A 21,309-nucleotide genomic window follows, 5' to 3' on the forward strand; every position below is an offset into this window, starting at 1 on the left:
TTATTTAATTTATTGGCCTTAATTTTATTTATTTATTTATTTTTTTTTTTTTGAGACGGAGTCTTGCTCTGTCGCCCAGCCTGGAGTGCAGTGGCACGATCTTGGGTCACTGCAAGCTCCACCTCCCAGGTTCACTCCATTCTCCTGCCTCGGCCTCCCGAGTAGCTGGGACTACAGGCGCCCGCCACCGTGCCTAGCTAATTTTTTGTATTTTTAGTACAGATGGGGTTTCACCCTGTTAGCCAGGATGGTCTCGATCTCCTAACCTCGTGATCCACCTGCCTCAGCCTCCCAAAGTGCTAGGATTAAGGCATGAGCCACTGCGCCCAGCCCTAACTGTATTTCTTAAATCGGGAAGATAATAGAAATCTTTACACACTATACTCTCTATATGAACTTCTAAATTTACCTCCTAAATATCTTTACATATTTACATAATGGAAATGGTTTACTTTGGGACTTCTGTTTTTATTAGAGCCATCTTTTACTTCATCCAGTTTTCCTCCAAGGATAAGACATTGATTGGCTATACCGAAATAGATTATAATTAGAGCTTAATTAATGAGCAAATGCCAAGAGATTCTGATAGAAGATCTGATACAGTTTTTGTCTGAATTTGAGTTACCTCCTGTACTTTGAAGCCATAATTTTGCATAAGTAATGCATATTTTTCTAAGAAGCAGCCAAATATTGTGTATCTTATATCTGCTGGCAGTCGTATATCTGTAGTAATATTGCTCTCAGTAAAGTCTTATTTAGTAGTTTCTTATAGCCACTTTTTTTTATTCATAGATCATCTGTTACGTACTGCAAGTCAGCATTCCGATAGCAGTGGTTTTGCTGAAGATTCTACAGACTGCCTATCCCTTAATCATCTTCAGGTAAAATTTTCTGTTCTAATAGGCACTATGGTTAACTTCCTCATTTTAAGGTGATTTTTCTATTACTATATATTTTAATATTGAGTCTGTGTAATCTTTATTTTTCAAGTGACAGAACAAAACTCCTGGCATGTAGATTTTATCTAAGCATTTGACCATAAATTTTAGATTTCATTAATTCTTTTCTCTGAATATGTTTTTAAAAATAGCTATCTTCCCCTTAATTTTTGGACCACCAGTAAACAGAGATTATTGTGATCATTAATCTGTTTTGTCTGTTGTTTTTCTTATTTTTTTAACCATCATTGTATTTCAGTATTTTACAGTAATTGTTTTGCCTATTTAATAACTGACATTAATTGTGGACCTATAGCTTGGTGAGTGTTATACTGATTTTTACACTAGGTTGTGTGAGATAACCCAGAGAACAGGCACATCTTTATCCTCAAGAAGCATGTAATCTATATGTAGAGTACACAGAATGCACACAAAAAGCATTTGAAACATTTTTTAAGCAAATTCTAAAGAAAATTGGGATGAGAAAACTCCCAAAGAGCCTTTAGGAACATAGCGTTTAAGGGGTAAACAGACAAGAGGCATATGTAAGTTCACTGAGAAAGAATAATTAAGTGGACAGAAACACTGGGAGATGGAGGAGAAACTTTCAGAAGGTGTGGAAGAAAAGATAGGAATGATGACTGGTTTTCAAATATGAATGACAGCTTAAGAGTGAGGGGTCTTTTTGTCTTTTTATAATAACATGAAATGACTTGGGGAAGGTGTTCAGCTAAGGGAAATAACTGTAAGAGAAGAATTGATTCAGAAAAATCCAGGATGAAACTGGAGAGATACCCTGGTCTTGGAGAGGATATGATCAGGAACCCAGGTTGGAGGGATTCGCTTTGAGTTTCCTTTCAGAATGGAGAGAAGGAGGGAATGATGGGGAGAGATACAAGGAAGTTTATAGATGTTGGGGAAGAATGTTAGGAAGTGTTTGTCCATTTTCTCTATGAGTCAGTGTGTTGTATTGAAAGGAAAGGGGGAGGTTGTTGGAAAGGGAATTTTAGGAAAACAGTGAAGTTCTGAAATAATCTTTGTGAGAAAGTGAGAGGAAGGAGGGATGTGGTTGCTGCTCAGGAGCAATAAAACAATTTTGAGCAACTGCAGGGCCACAGCTGCGGTGGAGACAGTGAAATTATAGAAGCACTATGTTGATTTGGTATTTTGTTAATGACTCTTCTTTCATATATTCTTCATCTTTCCACCTGTTTTCTTTTCACAGGTTCAGGAGTCCTTGCAGGCTATGGGGAGTAGTGCTGATAGTTGTGACAGTGAGACAACAGTTACGTCACTTGGTGAAGACCTTGCCACACCAACAGCACAAGACCAGCCTTATTTTAATGAATCAGAGGAGGAGTCTCTCGTCCCTCTTCAGAAGGGACTAGAGAAGGCAGCAGCAATTGCAGACAGAAGAAAATCAGGTAGCCAGGATTTCCCTCAGTGCAACACCATTGAGAATCCAGGAACTAAACAGTCCACCTGTAGTCCAGGGGATCGTGTTACTGAAATTACTGAAGTGGAAGAGGGTTTGTTTCCAGCAGAGACAGTAGAGCTACTGAGGGAAGCAAGTGCTGAAAGTGATGTGGATAAAAGCAGTGAATGTGAATTTACTCAGTATACCACACACCATATTCTGAAATCATTGGCTTCTATTGAAGCTAAATGCAGTGATATGAGCTCTGAAAATACAACTGGGCCTCCCTCTTCTGTGGACAGAGTTAATACAGCTTTGCAAAGAGCTCAAATGAAGGTTTGCACTCTGTCTAATCAAAGGATGGGGCATAGCCTGCTAAAATCAAAAGATTTGTTAAAACAAAGGTACTTATTTGCAAAAGTTGGCTATCCTCTAAGAAGGTCTCAGTCTTTACCAACCACCTTATTGAGCCCAGTAAGGGTTGTGTCCTCTGTCAATGTTCGATTATCTCCAGGAAAAGAGACCAGATGCAGCCCACCTTCCTTCACCTATAAGTACACACCTGAAGAGGAGCAGGAATTGGAAAAGAGGGCGATGGAACATGATGGTCAGTCTTTAGTTAAATCGACCATTTTCATCTCTCCATCATCTGTGAAGAAAGAAGAAGCCCCCCAGAGTGAGGCGCCGCGGGTAGAAGAATGCCATCATGGAAGGACTCCTACCTGTTCACGGCTTGCTCCACCACCAATGTCTCAGTCTACCTGCTCCCTTCATTCCATCCACTCTGAGTGGCAAGAAAGGCCCCTGTGTGAGCACACAAGAACTCTGAGCACTCACAGTGTTCCCAACATATCAGGGGCTACTTGTAGCGCCTTCGCTTCCCCTTTCGGGTGTCCTTACTCACATAGACATGCCACCTACCCTTACCGAGTGTGCTCTGTGAATCCTCCTTCAGCCATAGAAATGCAGTTGCGAAGAGTATTACATGATATTAGAAACTCACTGCAGAATCTTTCACAGGTATGAGAAAAAGTATATCTTTATTAGCTTTTTTCTTTTACTGCTCTGAGCACTTTTTAATTCACAGAGAAGCTAAGACACATCAAGTATGAACTACCTCAGCTTTATTTTCTGACGTGTCTAGACTTATCTGCATCTGCCTTCCTTTTCTATCTTCCCTCCTGTTTCAAGGGAGAAGCTGTAACTAACCCTGATCAAAGTCGATTTCTCTGCTCATAAGTCTGTCTCCTTTCCAAGAGGAGAGATTTTGCTCGTTAAGTATCCTCGCATTTTTAGTCTATCATCCATTGTCTTTGTTTTGGTCTAGAATCTTTTGTCAAGTCATTTCTATTATTAAAAAATCTTCCCTCTTAAAGTTCTTTCTCTCTTTCTCTCTGCTGTTTGAACATGTTGACTACCTTTTCCTTTTCCAAGTTTTCTCCCTGTTGGCTTCTGTGGCACCACATCCTCCTGGTTCTGCTCGTAGCTCTCTGACTAAGCTTTCCTCTTCACCTACTGACCCTCGATGCCGTGCACAGAGTTAGTCTACTTCCACTGGACTCAAAGACTGGAACTACTCTAGACCAGAAAATAACAAATCAGGTAAAGTGTGAATTTGATTTAAAATGCTCTGTATGTCTTGTCACTTTTAAAGTCATTCTCAGATTTGTTAGTGGACTGGAAATAATTTTCCCAAAAAAATTTTGAAAATAAGTACATTGTCTTCAGTTTTGCCTTTTACATTTTCTTGAACATTCTCTCTGAACGAATCATATTTAGATAATTGAGGGATTGAAGAAAATGACAATGTAATATAGTCATGAGAGCATTCAACGAAGAGTCAGGAGGCCTAGAATGAATGTAATAGACCTCTTATCATGACATAGTAGACAGGGAGCCACTTGGAAAGTAAAAATCAAAGCTGTAACATCTCAAGTTATAATAAGATATACCTTCTCTTAACTGTAAGTTTTATCCTCATGACAATTGTCCCCTAACAGTTTTCTGTTTAAACAGAATGTGGGTGTTTCTTGTTCCTCCTTACAAAATATAGTTGTGTCTGTGACAGAACTTGCAGCTGTGATTATGTCAAGCTGGGGATTTCCAGGGCCCTGTCCACCAGTACTGTGGTGCGTCTTTCTTTCTAGGCCACCTTGTTCTTCTGCTCCAGCTGTGGTCTCTTTCTCCTGGATGTCCCAGCAATAACTCAGCTAATAAATCTCCCCATGCCTACCCCACCCTACACTAGTGGACAGATACTTTCTATGATGTGGTCTCTGACTATCTCTCCAGCCTCATTCCGTAGCTGTGCACAGGTCTCTAAAACAGTTGTGTGTTCTTAGGTATCTGCACATGCTGATTTTTTGTTTTGTTTTCTTTTTTTAAAATAAAAAGATGAAGTTTCTGTTTGTCGCCCACGTGGAGTGCTGGAGACAGTGGTGTGATCACAGCTCCCTGCAGCCTTGAACTCCCGGGCTCAAGTGATCCTCCTGCCTTGGCCTCCCAAAGTATTGGGACTACAAGCCACTTTTTTTTTTTTTTTTTAACCTAGATCACCCAGCCTTTGCCTTTCTTTGCATAATCAAGCCCTATTTACTGTTAAGGCTCAGTTCAAGTAGTGTGACCACTTTTGGGAAAGTTCACGTAATCTGAATTTTTGTGTGTCCATCATAGCACTCCTTCCACAATATTAGAATTTTTAAAAAATTTCCTTTATTTTTCCTTACACTGTGAGAACACCTGAAGGCTGGGAATACCTTTTATGTTTTTATCTCACTGCCTAAAATAGCGGCATATAGGAAATGCTAAGATGTCTGAGAAAGACGACAATGATTGCTTGCTCTCCAGCAAAGTTAATAATCACTATAATCTCATGATGATATTTGCAATGGCTTCTACATTTTTGCGTTTTGATTTTGTTTTTTTTAATTTCGCAAGGCAAGAGGGAAGTCCTGAAAGAAATAGATGTGAACTATGTATGTTCCTTCGCCTCCTCCTCCCACATAGATTGACTTATACCTGGAACAGCTAGCAGTACTAGGTGTCATTGGGAACTGATTTCTTTTTTCCTGCTTACAATATGAAGGTTTTTTGGATCCTTTTGTCTTAGAGAAAAATATATAGGCCCCAAATTCTGCCTTTTAACCCCTTAAGTGATTTGGAAGTATTCACTTTAACATTGATTTTAATCCTACTTTTACTTTTTGAAGTACCCTATGATGAGAGGACCTGATCCTGCTGCTGCTCCATATAGTACTCAGAAATCATCTGTTCTACCTCTTTATGAAGTAAGTTCTTTCTTACATCTTTGTGTTCCAAAATAATTTGTAGAATTTAGAAGTGTAATTTTGTTATATTGCATTCTAGAATACTTTTCAGGAGCTCCAGGTAATGAGGCGGAGCCTGAATTTGTTTAGAACACAAATGATGGATTTAGAATTGGCAATGCTGCGTCAGCAAACCATGGTTTATCATCATATGACTGAGGAGGAGAGGTAAAAGTTCATTTTGTCTTAGCACACCTCAAAAAGCTTTTCATTCAAAGTCTTCTCAACTTATATTTTTTAAAATTAGGTTTTGATTCTACTGCTGTGTACCTTGTATCTGTTTTGTGAACCAGTGTAGATAAAATTAGTCATAGATAGTGTTTTACTAAGTAAACTTGGGTGCCTTCAGTATCCTAAGGGTGGTTGTAACCTGCTTTCCTGTGTTTGAGATATTTGTGAGAGGATAGGGGAAGAAAGACCAATGTCCTTGTGGATACACCTATTGTAGTTGATGTTGTACTAATTTCTAGAACCTAAGATTTCCGTACCTTCTGTTAGCATATAGTAGTTGTTGAAAGATTTGTGATTAGGAATCTCCAACCTGCATTTTTCAAACTTTGTGCCCTTCACCATACCAATAGGTTTGAAGTTGATCAGCTCCAGGGTTTGAGAAATTCAGTCCGAATGGAACTTCAGGACCTGGAACTGCAGCTGGAGGAGCGCCTGCTGGGCCTGGAGGAGCAGCTTCGTGCTGTGCGCATGCCTTCACCCTTCCGCTCCTCCGCACTCATGGTATGCTACCTGGAGGGTGGTTGGAGTTTTCACCAAAGGTTTATTTATAATGTTCCAATAATTTAGGACTTGTGCCTTCATTTCAAGTCATTTATTTTAATGGTATTAAAAGCATGCATACTGTTTAAGGAGCTTTCCCACAAATCAGTTGAATGTACAATTTGTAATAATTGTCATAAATAGTATCTTTAGAAACATGTTGAAAATTTTTAATGATAAATTTTAATAATAGGAAAGAATAAGGGTTAATACGAAAGTTGAGGGTTTTTAAAGGAAAAATGATAGTGAATTAACATATGACTAATGTAAATTTTAATTGTTGCATGTAACTGCAGAGAACACAGATGCATATTTTGCTCAGTTTTTTTTTCTTTCATGCCTTTAAAGTGTTCTTTTTAAACTTTTTCTTTATTTTGGATTCTTTTCCATTTGTTTTTAAAGGAATCAAATGATACCTGTATATTTTCATATATATATACACACACACGTATATATTTTCCTAAATATATAGATATATATCCAAGAGAATAAAAAGAAACATGTTTTTGTACCACTTTTCATACTTCTAATGTTTCTTTCCATGACATTTGAACTTCAACAGTTGTATTCTTATTTTTGCAAATATCTTTGAAGTTGTAGAATATGTTGCTTTGAAATGCTGAAATAGTGAATTATTCTTTGTTACCTTAACAATGTATTTGATTTTGTTAAAAACAAATGGATGAATATACACACATACAATTATGTGTGTATATACTATAAATGAAGTAGAATAAACATTTGTGTATAAACACACATATACGTATAGCATAGACTAAGGATGTTCTGTATTGCTAATGAGTGTACTTTTCAACATGGTTTTGATTTATCATTCTGAGAAGTGTATGTGGGTGACGGGAGAACTAGAACATCCTCTTTGCATATTGTATCAGTTTTAACTCACAATAATGCATTTTATGGGATCTGTGACACTTGAGGGTAACCTTTGTGACATAAAGGGATGCTTCCAGGCACTAATTAGCCAATTAATTTTATTATAAAAGTCTTGCAATTTGAAAAAATATATACGTACATTATAATTATATATGCATGCATATATATATACACACACATATACATATATATATATATATATATATATATATTGTTCTTACCTTTTCAGGGAATGTGTGGCAGTAGAAGCGCTGATAACTTGTCGTGCCCTTCTCCATTGAATGTAATGGAACCAGTAAGCTTCTTTCCTCTTAAATCACTGGGGAAGGGAATGATACAACATTTCAGACACATAGTTTCCCTAGTTTAGATGAAATATATGTTTGTTTTAAATACATAATTTGATAAATTATAGTTGATTGGAAGTGATTTTCGTCTTTGAAAGTCCGTTGCTGTCTGAAGCCACTAGAAAGCCACCTGAATTGCAATAGTGATTTATCTTTCTGACTAAAGGAGATAATGCACCATAAAAACATGTATAGTAGCCCATGCCTGTAATCCCAGCACTTTATTTAAGTGGTTGAGGTGAAAGGATTGCTTCAAGCCAGGAGTTTGAGACCAGCCTAGTCAACAAAATGAGACCCTTTCTCTACAGAAAATTTAAAAATCAGCCAGGCATGGTGATATGTGCCTGTAGTCCCAGGTACTCAGGAGGCTGAGGCGGGAGGATCGCTTGAGGCCAGGAGCTCAAGGTTACAGTGAGCTATGATTGTGCCACTGCACTCCAGCCTGGGTGACAGAGCAAGACCCTGTCTTTAAAAAATAATAGGCCAGGTGTGGTGGCTCATGCCTGTAATCCTAGCATTTTGGGAGGCTGAGGCAAGTGGATCACCTGAGGTCAGGAGTTGAAGACCAGCCTGACCAACATGGTGAAACCCCATCTCTACTAAAAATACAAAAATTAGCTGGGCATTAGTGGCAGGCATCTGTAATCCTAGCTACTTGGGAGGCTGAGGCAGGAGACTCGCTTGAACCCGGGAGGCGGAGGTTGCAGTGAGCCGAGATCAAGCCATTGCACTCCAGCCTGGGTGACAGAGTGAGACTCCATCTTAAAAAAAAAAAAAAATTGATTTTTAATTTACACTTCAGGAGAAATGTGCTTTCACAGTTTGATCCTGGGTTCTTTAGGTAGTTAGAGCTGTAACATGACCACATTTTTAACAGAAATCTGACTTTATTGTGTTAGACAGATTGGTTCATTTGGGGGCAAAAGCACTATGAGTAACTATTTTTCACTAGTTACTCTTCCTTACAAGTAATTTGGACACTTGGTGGTAACAAGTAAAATTTCATCCTACTATGTATTCTGTTTACCTGTTTTGTTGCTTCATCTCAATAGGAATTTAAATTTTACTTACCATTTTTGCAAATAAAATTGAGTAGTTACTAAATTAATGGAATAGATTTATGTCTTTACAAATTACATGATTTTAGGCAATAATAACAACCAGGACTTTAACCTTTTTAGCTACCAATCTTAATTCCAAGAGAGAAGAATAACATTTTTTTATGATCTCCAGGTCACTGAACTGATGCAGGAGCAGTCATACCTGAAGTCTGAATTGGGCCTGGGACTTGGAGAAATGGGATTTGAAATTCCTCCTGGAGAAAGCTCAGAATCTGTTTTTTCCCAGGCAACATCAGAATCATCTTCTGTATGTTCTGGTCCCTCTCATGCTAACAGAAGAACTGGAGTACCTTCTACTGCCTCAGTGGGCAAACCCAAAACCCCATTAGTGGCAAGGAAGAAAGTATTCCGAGCATCGGTGGCTCTAACGCCAACAGCTCCTTCTAGAACAGGCTCTGTGCAGACACCTCCAGATTTGGAAAGTTCTGAGGAAGTTGATGCAGCTGAAGAAGCCCCAGAAGTTGTAGGACCTAAATCTGAAGTGGAAGAAGGGCATGGAAAACTCCCATCAATGCCAGCTGCTGAGGAAATGCATAAAAATGTGGAGCAAGATGAGTTGCAGCAAGTCATACGGGAGGTGGGTAAAATCTGTGTCTAATTCATTTATTTGGAGGTATATGTTAGAGGAGATTTTGTCTGAATATTAATTATTTACAGAATGTTCTTTTGATTCACTGTATTCAATAATTTTCACAGAGCTTTTAAATTAGCTTTCCTGTTGATCAAGTTTGTGTCAATTAAGATATATTTGTAATGGCATTTCTGCAAATTTCATACTCTAATGTGAAATAATTACAATTCTCTGTGTTCACTATGGTGAAAAAGATATGTGAAGGACTCAAAATAAACATATGACATACTCTTTGGACCTCTTGTTTCCACATCTACAAAATGAGGAATTACAGTTGAGATCTCTTTGAGGATTAAAAGCTGCATTTTATAGCTGGACGTGGTGGCATGTGCCTGTAGTCCCAGCTACTCTGGAGGCTGGGGCAGGAGAATTACTTGAACCCAGGAGGCGGAGGTTGCAGTGAGCCAAGATCAGGCCGTTGCACTCCATCCTGGGCAGTAGAGCAAGACTCTATCTCAAAAAAAAAGCAACTGCATTTTATAATTTCAATTGATATGAGAAAATGATTTTGTGATTTTAATAAGTGTAAATAGATTGATTTGGTTTGGTGTTTTTTGTTCAAAAATCAAAATATACTAAGAAAAGAGTGTTTGCCCTAGGTGATAGCAGCATAAGAACTTGAAGAATTACCATAGTTATGGATGACCAAAAGAACTGCAAAAGAAAATTACATATGATTAGTAGTGAAAGTTCAAAAGTTGAGAAAATTAGTAAAATAAATGTTTTTTGCACTGAGATCAGGTAATAGGAAGGAATAGAATATATCGTTTAAACAGCTCAATGCAATTATCTCTGTTTACCTAGTAGTATTCTGTGGATTAAACTGTACATAAGCAAATGTGAAATTTGCTGTATATGCAGTTCTCTAGTATTTCAATCATGTTGAATCAAATCACATTTTCAAAACAAGCATTATAGTAGAAGACTTCATGTCTGTAATTTATTTTCATGATATGACTCTACCAACTAAATGTTTAAAAGGTCTTAATTCTATAAATTTATTTTTCCTACAAATGTAATTATTTTTGTAAGTTGGTTTTGGCTGCCTAATGTTTAGCAAACTCAGCATTCACCCTACTCAGTCAGATGTGTCTATGATTAATAATCCATTCCTGTTTACATGTTTTATATCAAAGATCAGTTTTTGAGTGAAATTATGTAATTATTCTTCTCCACACTATATTTGCTAACTGAGGAAGCGGGTTTTAAGGTAACTTTTTTTTTTTCTAGAAATGTGATGTTTTTGTTCCCCTCAGCTTGCTTTGGTATGAAAGTTTTCTTTGAAAACTTTGTATTGCTCTTTTAGCACAAATACTCCATTCAGTGCACACTTGAATCCTCATTTTTAGAATTTTAATGACCTGATATGTCCTGTAGGTGATTTCCTAAGAATAGAATGTTCATTTCAGACTAGAACATTGATTATTTGGCTTATAAGACATAGCATAGAGAAAATTTAGTTATTCCCATTAGGCTGCCTTGGTCCTAGAGAATTAATCATTTAAAAGAACCTCTCATTAAATATGAAAGATTTTATAATTTGCAGACACTTAAACTGGTATGCAAGGCAAATGTTCAAAGAATTTTTCAGAATTTGTTATTTAAACCATTAATTAGAAACTGCTTAGTTCTGAATTTGGCATAGGCTTGAGGAAGTTGAGTTTAACATTTATTCTTTTACTGTCTACAAAAGACCTACCCAGAAAAATATGTATAGATCAAACAAGGCATAAGAGGAGTATTGTTGTACTTAAGAAAACAAATTATTTTAAAGTACTTTAAAAGCACATTTAATAGATAAATTAGTTTAATGCCAGTTATAATTTAAAAAATAATTTATGTTAATATTCTCTTAGTTACAATAGTTTTCTGTTTATAAAGTATTTAAAATTTAGGTTGGTTTTTATTCCAGTCATTCAAATTGGTAACCTTTTTACCTAAATACATACTGTACTAAATTCCAATTTTTCAAAATCTTGGTGTACAGCTACCAAGAAAATTAAATTAGATTCTGTCTTCCTAGCAGATCTGAGCCCCTAATCCCATTAACAAAGCCACCATTTAGGAAGGCAGGATTTAATCTTGGGTTGAACAGTTTTGCAGGTGAGGATTAAGCATGTTTGGCAGGCACTTTCAGGAAAGTTTTCTTACTGCGTTCATGGATGCATGAAAACAATGGTAACTGTCAGGCCTTTGTTTCTTTCGTTGTACCATTAAGTGAGGTTTTTAAAAAGAGGGTTTTCATCATTTATAATGTGTTAATACAGTAGAATTCTTTTTTTGAAGGACAACATTGAAAGTCTTTTCAGACAAATATTTAATACACTAGTTACGTAGCTAAACTTTTGTCATATTAAAGATACCTCTTTTCTGCATGTGCATTGTACTAGGAAAAAAGTACACACTGTCTTAAAATTTGCCCAAGTCATCTGTGATGTATGTGATCAGTGGCCTGAAACTGTTTGCAGTTACTTTAAAAATGTATAAATGTGTGTAAATAAAAAGGTTACTTAATAGGATGAATGAATACATGCCCACAGAAGCCAATTCAGCAAAATTAAATGTCAAGGAGTAAACATAGATTGCTTTGTGTTTAGAGAGTTATTTGTTAATTGGAGTTCATAGACTTTTCATGCCTTTTGGGATCTTTATTAGAGCACGTCTGACATGTTTTACCCATGTATTTTGGTAAATACACAGCTTGCTCATGTGTTCTTATGGAAATTTCTTTTAGCGATCACTTGTTGTAATAGCTGCCACTTAGTAGGCACTCAATAAGTGCATAATAAGTGGATGTGTTCCACCATGCTTCAGACTTGTAGTCAGTCTTTTTGTATTGTCGATGAGCATGACTTTCTCAATCTCAGGTAGTCTGTAGTTAGCCTACATTTTTTTGGAAATTGTGCTCATAAAGGTAATTTTACCATCCATCCCAGGGGAGTTTCCTCACTTCTAATCCTTCCAACCTTTCCATAGCATGGGAGACTTTAGAAGTAAATTATTTGTCCATACATTTATTCATTCAATAAATTAATAAAGACATTGTATCATTTTCATGGCCATTTTATCTGTAGTCTGCTTTTGTTTTTCTGCTTTCTCTTCCTTTTTGTGTCTGATATTGTCTCTCACCCTTGTGCTTTCTCAATCTCTCATTGATTCTTTCATTCAGACACTTACTGAGTTCTTACTGTATGCTGAGATACACTGATAAATGAGACCTGACCTGCTCGCTGAAGGAGCTCACAGTACACCTTCCATCTGACCTCACCCTTCCTATTCCGATTCCCTTCTGCTCTCTAGAGGGAACTGTCTTGGCAGTCAGGCTCCATTATACTCCCCTCTTATTTGAGACTGTCTTGCTACAGAGTTTTCTATCTCCACTGTCATCTGAAATTGTTCTTTCTTTGTTGTGACATACCATGTAAAAGCTGCCATTCTCTGAGAATTTTGTCCCACACTAGTCTCTCATTTATCAAAATTTTTTCTGTTCTTATATCATTAATGAATCAATAAATTATTTTTCCTTTAGTATTTTATGAAACCGACCAGGTGTGGTGGCTCACGCCTGTAATCACAGCACTTTGGGAGGCCGAGGTGGGCAGATCACCTGAGGTCAGGAGTTCGAGACTAGCCTGGCCAACATGGTGAAACCCCATCTCTAATAAATACAAAAATCAGCCAGGTGTAGTGGTAATTCCAGCTATGCAGGAGGCTGAGGCAGGAGAATTACTTGAACCTGGGAGGCAGAGGTTTCAGTGAGCCGAGATTGTGCCCCTACACTCCAGTCTGGATGACACAGCAAGACTCTATCTCAAAAATAAATAAATAAGAAAGATATTTTATGAAATAGTATTCATTTTGTGTCCATTGAGATTATGTCATGCTTGATGGTAGAGATTCTTTTATACTTTATTCCAATAATGCCTGTACTCCCAAAAAAGATTGGCACACATTTCTGGTTTGTCAAGAATACATTTTGGTGGCTGGGCGCGGTGGCTCACGCCTGTAATCCCAGCACTTTGGGAGGCCAAGGCAGGCGCATCACGAGGTCAGGAGATCGAGACCATCCTGGCTAATGTGGTGAAACCCTGTCTCTACTAAAAATACAAAAAATTAGCCAAGCGTGGTGGCGGGCGCCTGTAGTCCCAGCTACTGAGGAGGCTGAGGCAGGGGAATGGCATGAAACCAGGTGGTGCAGCTTGTAGTGAGCCGAGATTGTGCCACTGCACTCCAGCCTGGGTGACAGAGTGAGACTCCGTCTCAAAAAAAAAAAAAAAATACATTTTGGCTAGTTTGTTTTTTGAGCGATGAAGAATAATGAGATATAATAAAATGGCCATATTGCATTGGTAACAGGACTGGAAAGACTATACTCATTGTTGTGAATATAGATTTGCAGTGGTCCTAATTCAGTATATCGTATTTCTGTTTATATACTGTGACTAAGAGATTCTGGTTTTTATAATATTTGTATCCAACACATACTTGTTTGAAAAGTAAATCTGAAGTGCCGTGTGCTTCAGAATCTTTTGATGTTGTTTAAAGTTTAGAAATATTGATAAAAGGTAAAGTGAAAAGGTTATAGTATTTAAATATATTCCAGTACAGATGGTTGGTAGCTAAGGAGTGTTTTGTTTCTTTAAATAACTATGTATAAATCTATGTATTGTGTACCAGTTTTGCATGATAGACTAATAGAGGACCATTTTTGGAAAGATTATAGTTAAGATGTGTTTGAGATGTACTTAGGAACATTTTAGGAAATAAATCAATTTGGCTGACAGGAAACTGGAAATGTTGAATTTTTAAGAGCTTGTTGAGAGTATCTTGAGTGCTTATTTGGGAACACATTATCACTTTATTTCAGGAAATACACATTTATAGCTTTCACAAAGGGCTATTTAAAAGTGATGCTGTATCATTAGAGAGAAAAGGTGGAGATAGGCATATGTAAGTATTTGGACATCTGTAGAAGAAAATCCTGATGGAATTGTCATTGCCTCAGGTCTGTTTGCCTTTTCCAACAATAAAATGAGATGTATATCCTCATATCCTATATGCATATTGGAAACAAAAGCTTAGATGGGTGGCAATGATACCATGCAACTTAAAGAAAAAGTTATTTCTTTACAGTTTATGGTTGTTTTGAGGATGTTTTTTATATTTTAAAATAAATTGTACTAAATGATAATTTCTTCTTCCCATTTAAAATGTGTTAGGTTAGAACAATATGTCTTTAGATACCTTGCTGTCAGTCGGCATAAACAGGCAGTATACCTGTATATTCTTTTGCCTCTAAAAGATTTTCTCAGCAATGAGAGCACTTGTGTCTCTGCTGATTACCTTACAAAGTTAGACAATACTAAAAACATTTAAGAAGTCCTTCCAGATTATTTTTTTGACATGAGGTAAAGTATTTACTAGAAGTTTTCTAATTTATGAAATAGCATTTTCTAATGTCCTCACCTTATGAATTGTGATATTTGTAATCTAGTTAGCTGAATGATTCTAGACCAGTCCTTGGGAGTCTGATCTGGGTTGGATGATAGATGGACTCGATTCCCCACTCCCTCTCTGTATTGCAGGGAGATTCACATGAAGGTGAAATTAAGAAATTGAATGCTATTTGTTTTTTTTTTTCTGAAAACAGGAAAAAATAAATTCCATTCATAGTGGTAAATTTTTGTTTTATTGTTTTTCCAATCTAGATTAAAGAGTCTATTGTTGGAGAAATCAGACGGGAAATTGTAAGTGGACTTTTGGCAGCAGTATCTTCAAGTAAAGCGTCTAATTCTAAGCAAGATAATCATTAAACGGAAATTATAGGTAAATTTTTCTGAATTTCTTTGTTGAGCTAAATGTAAATAGTAACTGGCATTTTATTCTTTGTTTTGTTAGTACACAGGTTTGGTTCTCTAGTTAAATTTTGAGTTTTAGAATGTATGTAATATGTTATTTTACAGTGTGAAAATTTCACACAAGCCTATTTGAAGTGTAAGTCAAATCCCATAATACAAATCTCCAAGGAATTACTTATATTGGGTCATTCTACTGAAATTTCATTATAGTAATAAATCCTGGAATTGGACCTTCAAACCTGAATCTTATTTTGATTATAATGGTATTTCAGATGTATAGTTTTAAAGAACAAGATTTTGTGAATTAATCACAACTTCTAAGTATCTTTCCTAATTATTTTTATCTTTTAAAGAAACATATCCCGTAGATTCATTTCTAATAATAATTTATTTAAAAAAACTCTTTTATATGTCTGTCTTAGTAAAATGAATTATTTTCATTTTATCTCATAGCTCTAATTACATTAAAAAATTTTTTTGTAGAGATGGGGTCTTGCTATGTTGCCCATGCTAGTCTTAAACTCCTAGCCTCAAGTGATCCTCCTGCTTTAGCTCTAACTTCATTTCATATAGTATATATAAATAATAATTCTTGGTGAATGCAAAAAGAAATAATAAGTTGAGTAGAATAGAACTAAAAATATTAATTGAATAAGACATGAGAAACAAATGTAATTTGAAAAGTATAATATACAATTTCAGATATAGGAAATTGGAAAATATTTTAATAAATTATGTCACAAAGCAATTAATAGGAATTATTTTTTTTAAAGCCAGGGATAAAAGAATTAACTCTCAGGAAGATGTATAGAGATTACAGGATAATCATGTTTCTGTGTATATATATTTGCATAAAATTCTCATCTCCCTTTAAAGAAACTTTTAATAATAGTATTTGAAAGAGGTTTAAAACTGACTTCTCTTTTCTTTTTTAAGGTTGGCATGGATCCTATTAGCTGTGTAATACTGGAATTATCAATGATATGCACTGGTGGAGGTGTTACTTGTGCTTTAGAAGATACTTGCTGTTGAGCTGGGCTACTGTATACAGTGTACAATGTGTATTTCTTCAACTGTGTATTTTAAAAAAACATACATAGAAACTTAGGCACTTTGCTATTTCTTTTCTAAACTCAAAAACTCTAGCCATTTGAAAAGCCTAATATTTATTTGTATGTCAATATTTTTCATTTGATTCCCTATTAGAATTAATTATAAAACTTGAAGACTTCCAGACTTATCCAACTTATAAATAACATATTTCTTCAGACTAACTTCTTAAAACACTGACCTCTATGAGGTATTTACTGTGCAATAACTGGTTCATTTTTTCAGGGCTTGAAGCAACCAATGATTTTTCCCTCCACTGCTGTTAATTAATGTCACTTCCAAGAAGAAAAACTGTTCTGTTGTAAAAAATATAATTGCTCTTAATTCTTGAGGAGGTTACTAATAGCAGTAGGATAGAATTATATGAGGTTACCTACAACTACTTAATGTTCTTACACTGTAAGCCTTGTTGCTTTACTCAAGACAAATGTAATTTTATCATTGCTTTTGTAGTATTTTTCTTTTGGAAATGTGCCTTATGTTAAACACTATGTACTTTTACTTTTTGCATTGTCCAGACTTCTTTATTAGATGGAGATGTTTCTTTTCTGTCTTTTAGACTAAATAGAGTATCATCCAAATAATGGGGCCTATGACTTGAATGAATAGAAATGAATAAGCTGGTGTTTGTTTTTTCAAAATGGAAGTAATTTAGAATTGTTCTCCTCATACATAAAATGATTTTAGTTCAGTTTTAACCAGTGAAAACTTTGTTTTTATGAAAAAAAAGGAAAATGGTTTCCTATTTGGTTTTATATGTGTTAAATAAATATGTAAAGTAACCACCAAATGTTATTAGAATTTTTCTTCTAGCATTTATAATTTTTTCAACTCCTATTGTGTTTCTTTGTGTGTGATATTTTAATCAAAAGTGGTTGAGTTGTTAACTGTTCTTTGAAAGAATCTCTAAAAGGCTTATAAATGTTTGAAATATCACACAAAAGCTGATTTCTAAAATATATATATATTAAAACAATAAAGTATTTATTTTGCCTAAAGTGTTTTAGTGGTTTCTTAAACTGCAACATGAAGATTTTGAATTAGATTTGATAGGTAACAAATGAGGTCCAAAAGAATTGCAGCATATAACCCAATAGGGTGATACTCTCTTTTCCTAGGGAAGTGTTATCATGCTTTAAAAAAACGATGCTTTAAAAAATGCTGTTTAAGACTAGACCACCCTGGAAAGAGGGCATGATTGAGGCCTCTTTGGCTCATCTAGTTCTGTGGTCATGATAATTACCATCAGAGGTCAAATAAAACTTCTCTTTAAAAATAAGCTATTAAACTACAGACAGTAGGTATTAAAATACTATTTAACTTTTTGTTCAATAACAACAGTAATAACACCTATCAACCAAATGCCCCAATTTTTTTTTTTAATACTTTAAGTTTTAGGGTACATGTGCACAACGTGCAGGTTTGTTACATATGTATACATGTGCCATGTTGGTTTGCTGCACCCATTAACTCGTCATTTAACATTAGGTATATCTCCTAATGCTATCCCTCCCCCCTCCCCCCCACCCCACAACAGGCCCCAGTGTGTGATGTTCCCCTTCCTGTGTCCATGTGTTCTCATTGTTCAATTCCCACCTATGAGTGAGAACATGCGGTGTTTGGTTTTTTGTCCTTGCGATAGTTTGCCGAGAATGATGGTTTCCAGCTTCATCCATGTCCCTACAAAGGACATGAACTCATCATTTTTTATGGCTGCATAGTATTCCATGGTGTATATATGCCACATTTTCTTAATCCAGTCTATCATTGTTGGACATTTGGGTTGGTTCCAAGTCTTTGCTATTGTGAATAGTGCCGCAATAAGCATACGTGTGCATGTGTCTTTATAGCAGCATGATTTATAGTCCTTTGGGTATATACCCAGTAATGGGATGGCTGGGTCAAATGGTATTTCTAGTTCTAGATCCTTGAGGAATTGCCACACTGACTTCCACAATAGTTGAACTAGTTTACAATCCCACCCCCAAATGCCCCATATTAATATAGTAATCAATGATTTTAACTATTTAGTTTTGAAATCACTTTTAGTTAATTTTTTGATGATACAAGATACCCAGATTTTGATAATCAAAATTAGAAATATAACAGTTGCAATAAAAGGCTGAGATAATCAGCAAATTACCTACATAGTATATGAATGAAATAAGAGGAGTCTCAACAACTATCAGAGTTTTACATTCCTTCTCCCCATTTTATTGTGTACTTAACATTTGAAAGCTATCAAGTTCAAGCCACCGTGCTAGCTGCTATGTGGAAATGAAAAATGAAAGCGTCAAAAAAAGACAAAGTCAAGGCATCTTTTAATTTATGGATACATTTAGAAGTGTCAACGAATAACTAAAATAATTTGAGAGACTATAGCTTGGGGTGGTCAGAGAAGCCTACCAAGGGGATGCGATTTGAGTAAAGTCTTAAAGTAGTTAAGAACATTAGCAAAAGTTATCAAGAATACACAGAGTTTGAATTACCATGTACATGATCAAAGCAATATTTTTTAAATGCCAAGTTCATAGTTTGTGCGTATTGTGCTAAGACCTTGCACAAAGCATAGAAGAGAAAGAAACTTGAAATGGTGATTTTGATGTTTGGAGTTACTATGAATGATATACCATGAGAAAAACAGGCAGATTTTGAAGTACATTTCAGATTTGAAGTACATTTGAAAAATTCTCAGATTTGAAGTACATTTCTTTCCTCTAAATATATTCAGTTGAATTTCATCCATTTAAAAGTACCGAATATTTGCTCAGCTGGCCATCTTCAACCTTTTCAGAGGAACATGAGAATGCAGTAAAGTGTATATAAAAGAATGTAAAGAGAAAGTAAGTTTGGGCAGTTTCTGGAGAAATGCTGTATTGCCCATGTTCTTCACCTGTACAAATGGGAGTGTGGTCTTAGGGAAGGAATTAAGCAAAACTGAAGTGTATGTTCTTCTAGAATTTTTCCTCTCCTGGGAAGAAGGAAATTATAGCACTTCTAGGAAGTGGGAAGAAGAAACATCCTATCACCTTTTAATTAAAGCTGAGGGTCTACACTTTTAAGCATCACTTAGAGTTACTTATGAATATTGAAAACATTTAATTAGCACTTATGCTAATTGCATTCTAAATGTATAAAGTTAAAATGTTATATCTAATTAATAGTTCCTCTCCTATACAGTTTCTTCTATGTATTGCTATTGAATGAGGCCTTTTCCTTTTTGTTCTCATTTCCACAACTGATATTCCATTATTCATATTGAGTAAATAACAGTTTACATACAGTGTCAGTGTAATAAATAATACTGTCACAAATCATAAGTAATAACTTGCATACAGAATGTCAGTGCTCAGCAGGGAGTTACAAATATATTAAAAGATAATGCATATCAGACAAATATCAGAGTCCATTTTCTTCACAAGGGTCTTTTTGCACACCCAAAGGAGAAAGACTTAAATTTTTGTGAACAACAAGCTTATTTGCTCACTCTTATCATGGTAGTATTAGTGCCTGTTTCCCAGTTGTTAGAGAAGAATGTAAAGGAACTTAGCACAGCACTTGGCACAGCTCAGTAAGTTAGCTGTTATGGTGATAGCAAAGATGGGTAAAGATAGGTGACAGGTAGATGGGTTTTGGCAAGTTGAAGCATTAAATGGGAAGGACAGAATATGGACTTATAGATCCAGGACTGACCTTTTCAAACTTTATTGTGTTCTTCAAGCAATTGAACTAGGAACTGGTAACAGACTGCCGATTCTATGATATAACTGGTGAACATTAATTACTGGTTTTAAATTTTCAAGAAATTTTGTTACTTGAAACCAAAAAACTGGTCATGGAATACCATTTAGAACAGTGCTTCTCAAACTTTAATCATACAAATCAAATTACCTGAGAATCTGCAAAAAGGAAAATTCTGATTGAGGTCTGGGTCCTACCTTTTGGGATTGAATTTCTGCGTTTCAAGAAGCTCCCAGATGAGGTTGATGGTGCTGCCATGAACTTCACTTTAGTAGCAAGGACTTAGGATAGTATGTCTTCACTACCTGTCTGCTAGATGCTTCAAAGGAAGGAATTTGTTAAGTAGGAAAAAGATTTTAATCTCCAAGGGTACATCATCTTAGAGGCCCCTTCAAGAAACTTTTCATTATAGCCAAAGTTCAAAATGAAGAACAAATGTAAGCAAAGCACATAGAAAGGAGACCTCAGGAGGGCTCACCCAAGGCATTGTGGAATTGTACAATGGCCAAGGAAGGCTGTGTGACAGCAATGATCACAGTAAAAGAAAAAAAAATGCTGATTGCTGTTGATGGCAATGAATAGTAAATCCTTATATTGTGTAGACTGGATGCTGAGAAAATGCAAAGACCATCTGAGTGCTTCTAGAATCAACCAGTCAAGAACCAGAATGAGACCCAATAAAGAATTAGTCTAGAGATGCTGCAGAAAGAGATTGGATCTGGGATGTGGAATTTATTTATAGCCATTGGAGTTTGAAGGAGTTTATCATTCCTTTCAGAGAGATTCATGATATTTCACCTCTGCAGAGCACACTAATTTGTTATTCGTGTTCCTGAGTTAATTGTTTAGTAAATCCATGTACTGATGATTCATGGTTTTGTTTCAGTACATCTCAAATAATTTTATTATTTCAACAGTCCAAGATAAAAAAAAAAAGGCCCCTGAAGTATTATAAAGCAGACATCTGAGGAGTAGAATCACAAATATCTATTAGAACTCTGTGCCTGGGCAGAGACTGCTCTTGATAGAATCAGCAGGGTCATCAGTTAAATCTCAGTTGTGAATGTCTTGATTTATGTTTAGTCAAAAAGGACTTGCATTGTTATTAACCTATTGATATCTGTAAAATATAGACATTTCAATAAAATGATGTGT

General features: G+C 35.8%; 1 protein-coding gene across 3 annotated transcripts in view; it reads left to right on the forward strand.

The window, feature by feature from the left end:
• ITPRID2 (ITPR interacting domain containing 2) overlaps positions 1 to 17,411 on the forward strand; it is a 38,746-nt gene extending 21,335 nt beyond the window's left edge. The window contains exons 10-18 of one of the 3 annotated variants that reach the window (XM_054477903.1): positions 793 to 881; positions 2,164 to 3,375; positions 5,565 to 5,642; positions 5,722 to 5,849; positions 6,263 to 6,413; positions 7,576 to 7,641; positions 8,927 to 9,391; positions 15,154 to 15,271; positions 16,240 to 17,411. In XM_054477903.1, coding sequence (XP_054333878.1) covers positions 793 to 881; positions 2,164 to 3,375; positions 5,565 to 5,642; positions 5,722 to 5,849; positions 6,263 to 6,413; positions 7,576 to 7,641; positions 8,927 to 9,391; positions 15,154 to 15,258 — 2,294 coding nt within the window. In that variant the 3' untranslated portion in view covers positions 15,259 to 15,271; positions 16,240 to 17,411. The remainder of the gene's footprint in view (positions 1 to 792; positions 882 to 2,163; positions 3,376 to 5,564; positions 5,643 to 5,721; positions 5,850 to 6,262; positions 6,414 to 7,575; positions 7,642 to 8,926; positions 9,392 to 15,153; positions 15,272 to 16,239) is intronic. The other 2 variants (XM_054477904.2, XM_054477905.2) reach the window with 2 other exon arrangements.
• Positions 17,412 to 21,309: the final 3,898 nt, after the last annotated feature.

This window comes from Pongo pygmaeus, chromosome 11, assembly GCF_028885625.2.
Source record: "Pongo pygmaeus isolate AG05252 chromosome 11, NHGRI_mPonPyg2-v2.0_pri, whole genome shotgun sequence".
Classification (NCBI taxonomy): Eukaryota; Metazoa; Chordata; class Mammalia; order Primates; family Hominidae; genus Pongo; species Pongo pygmaeus.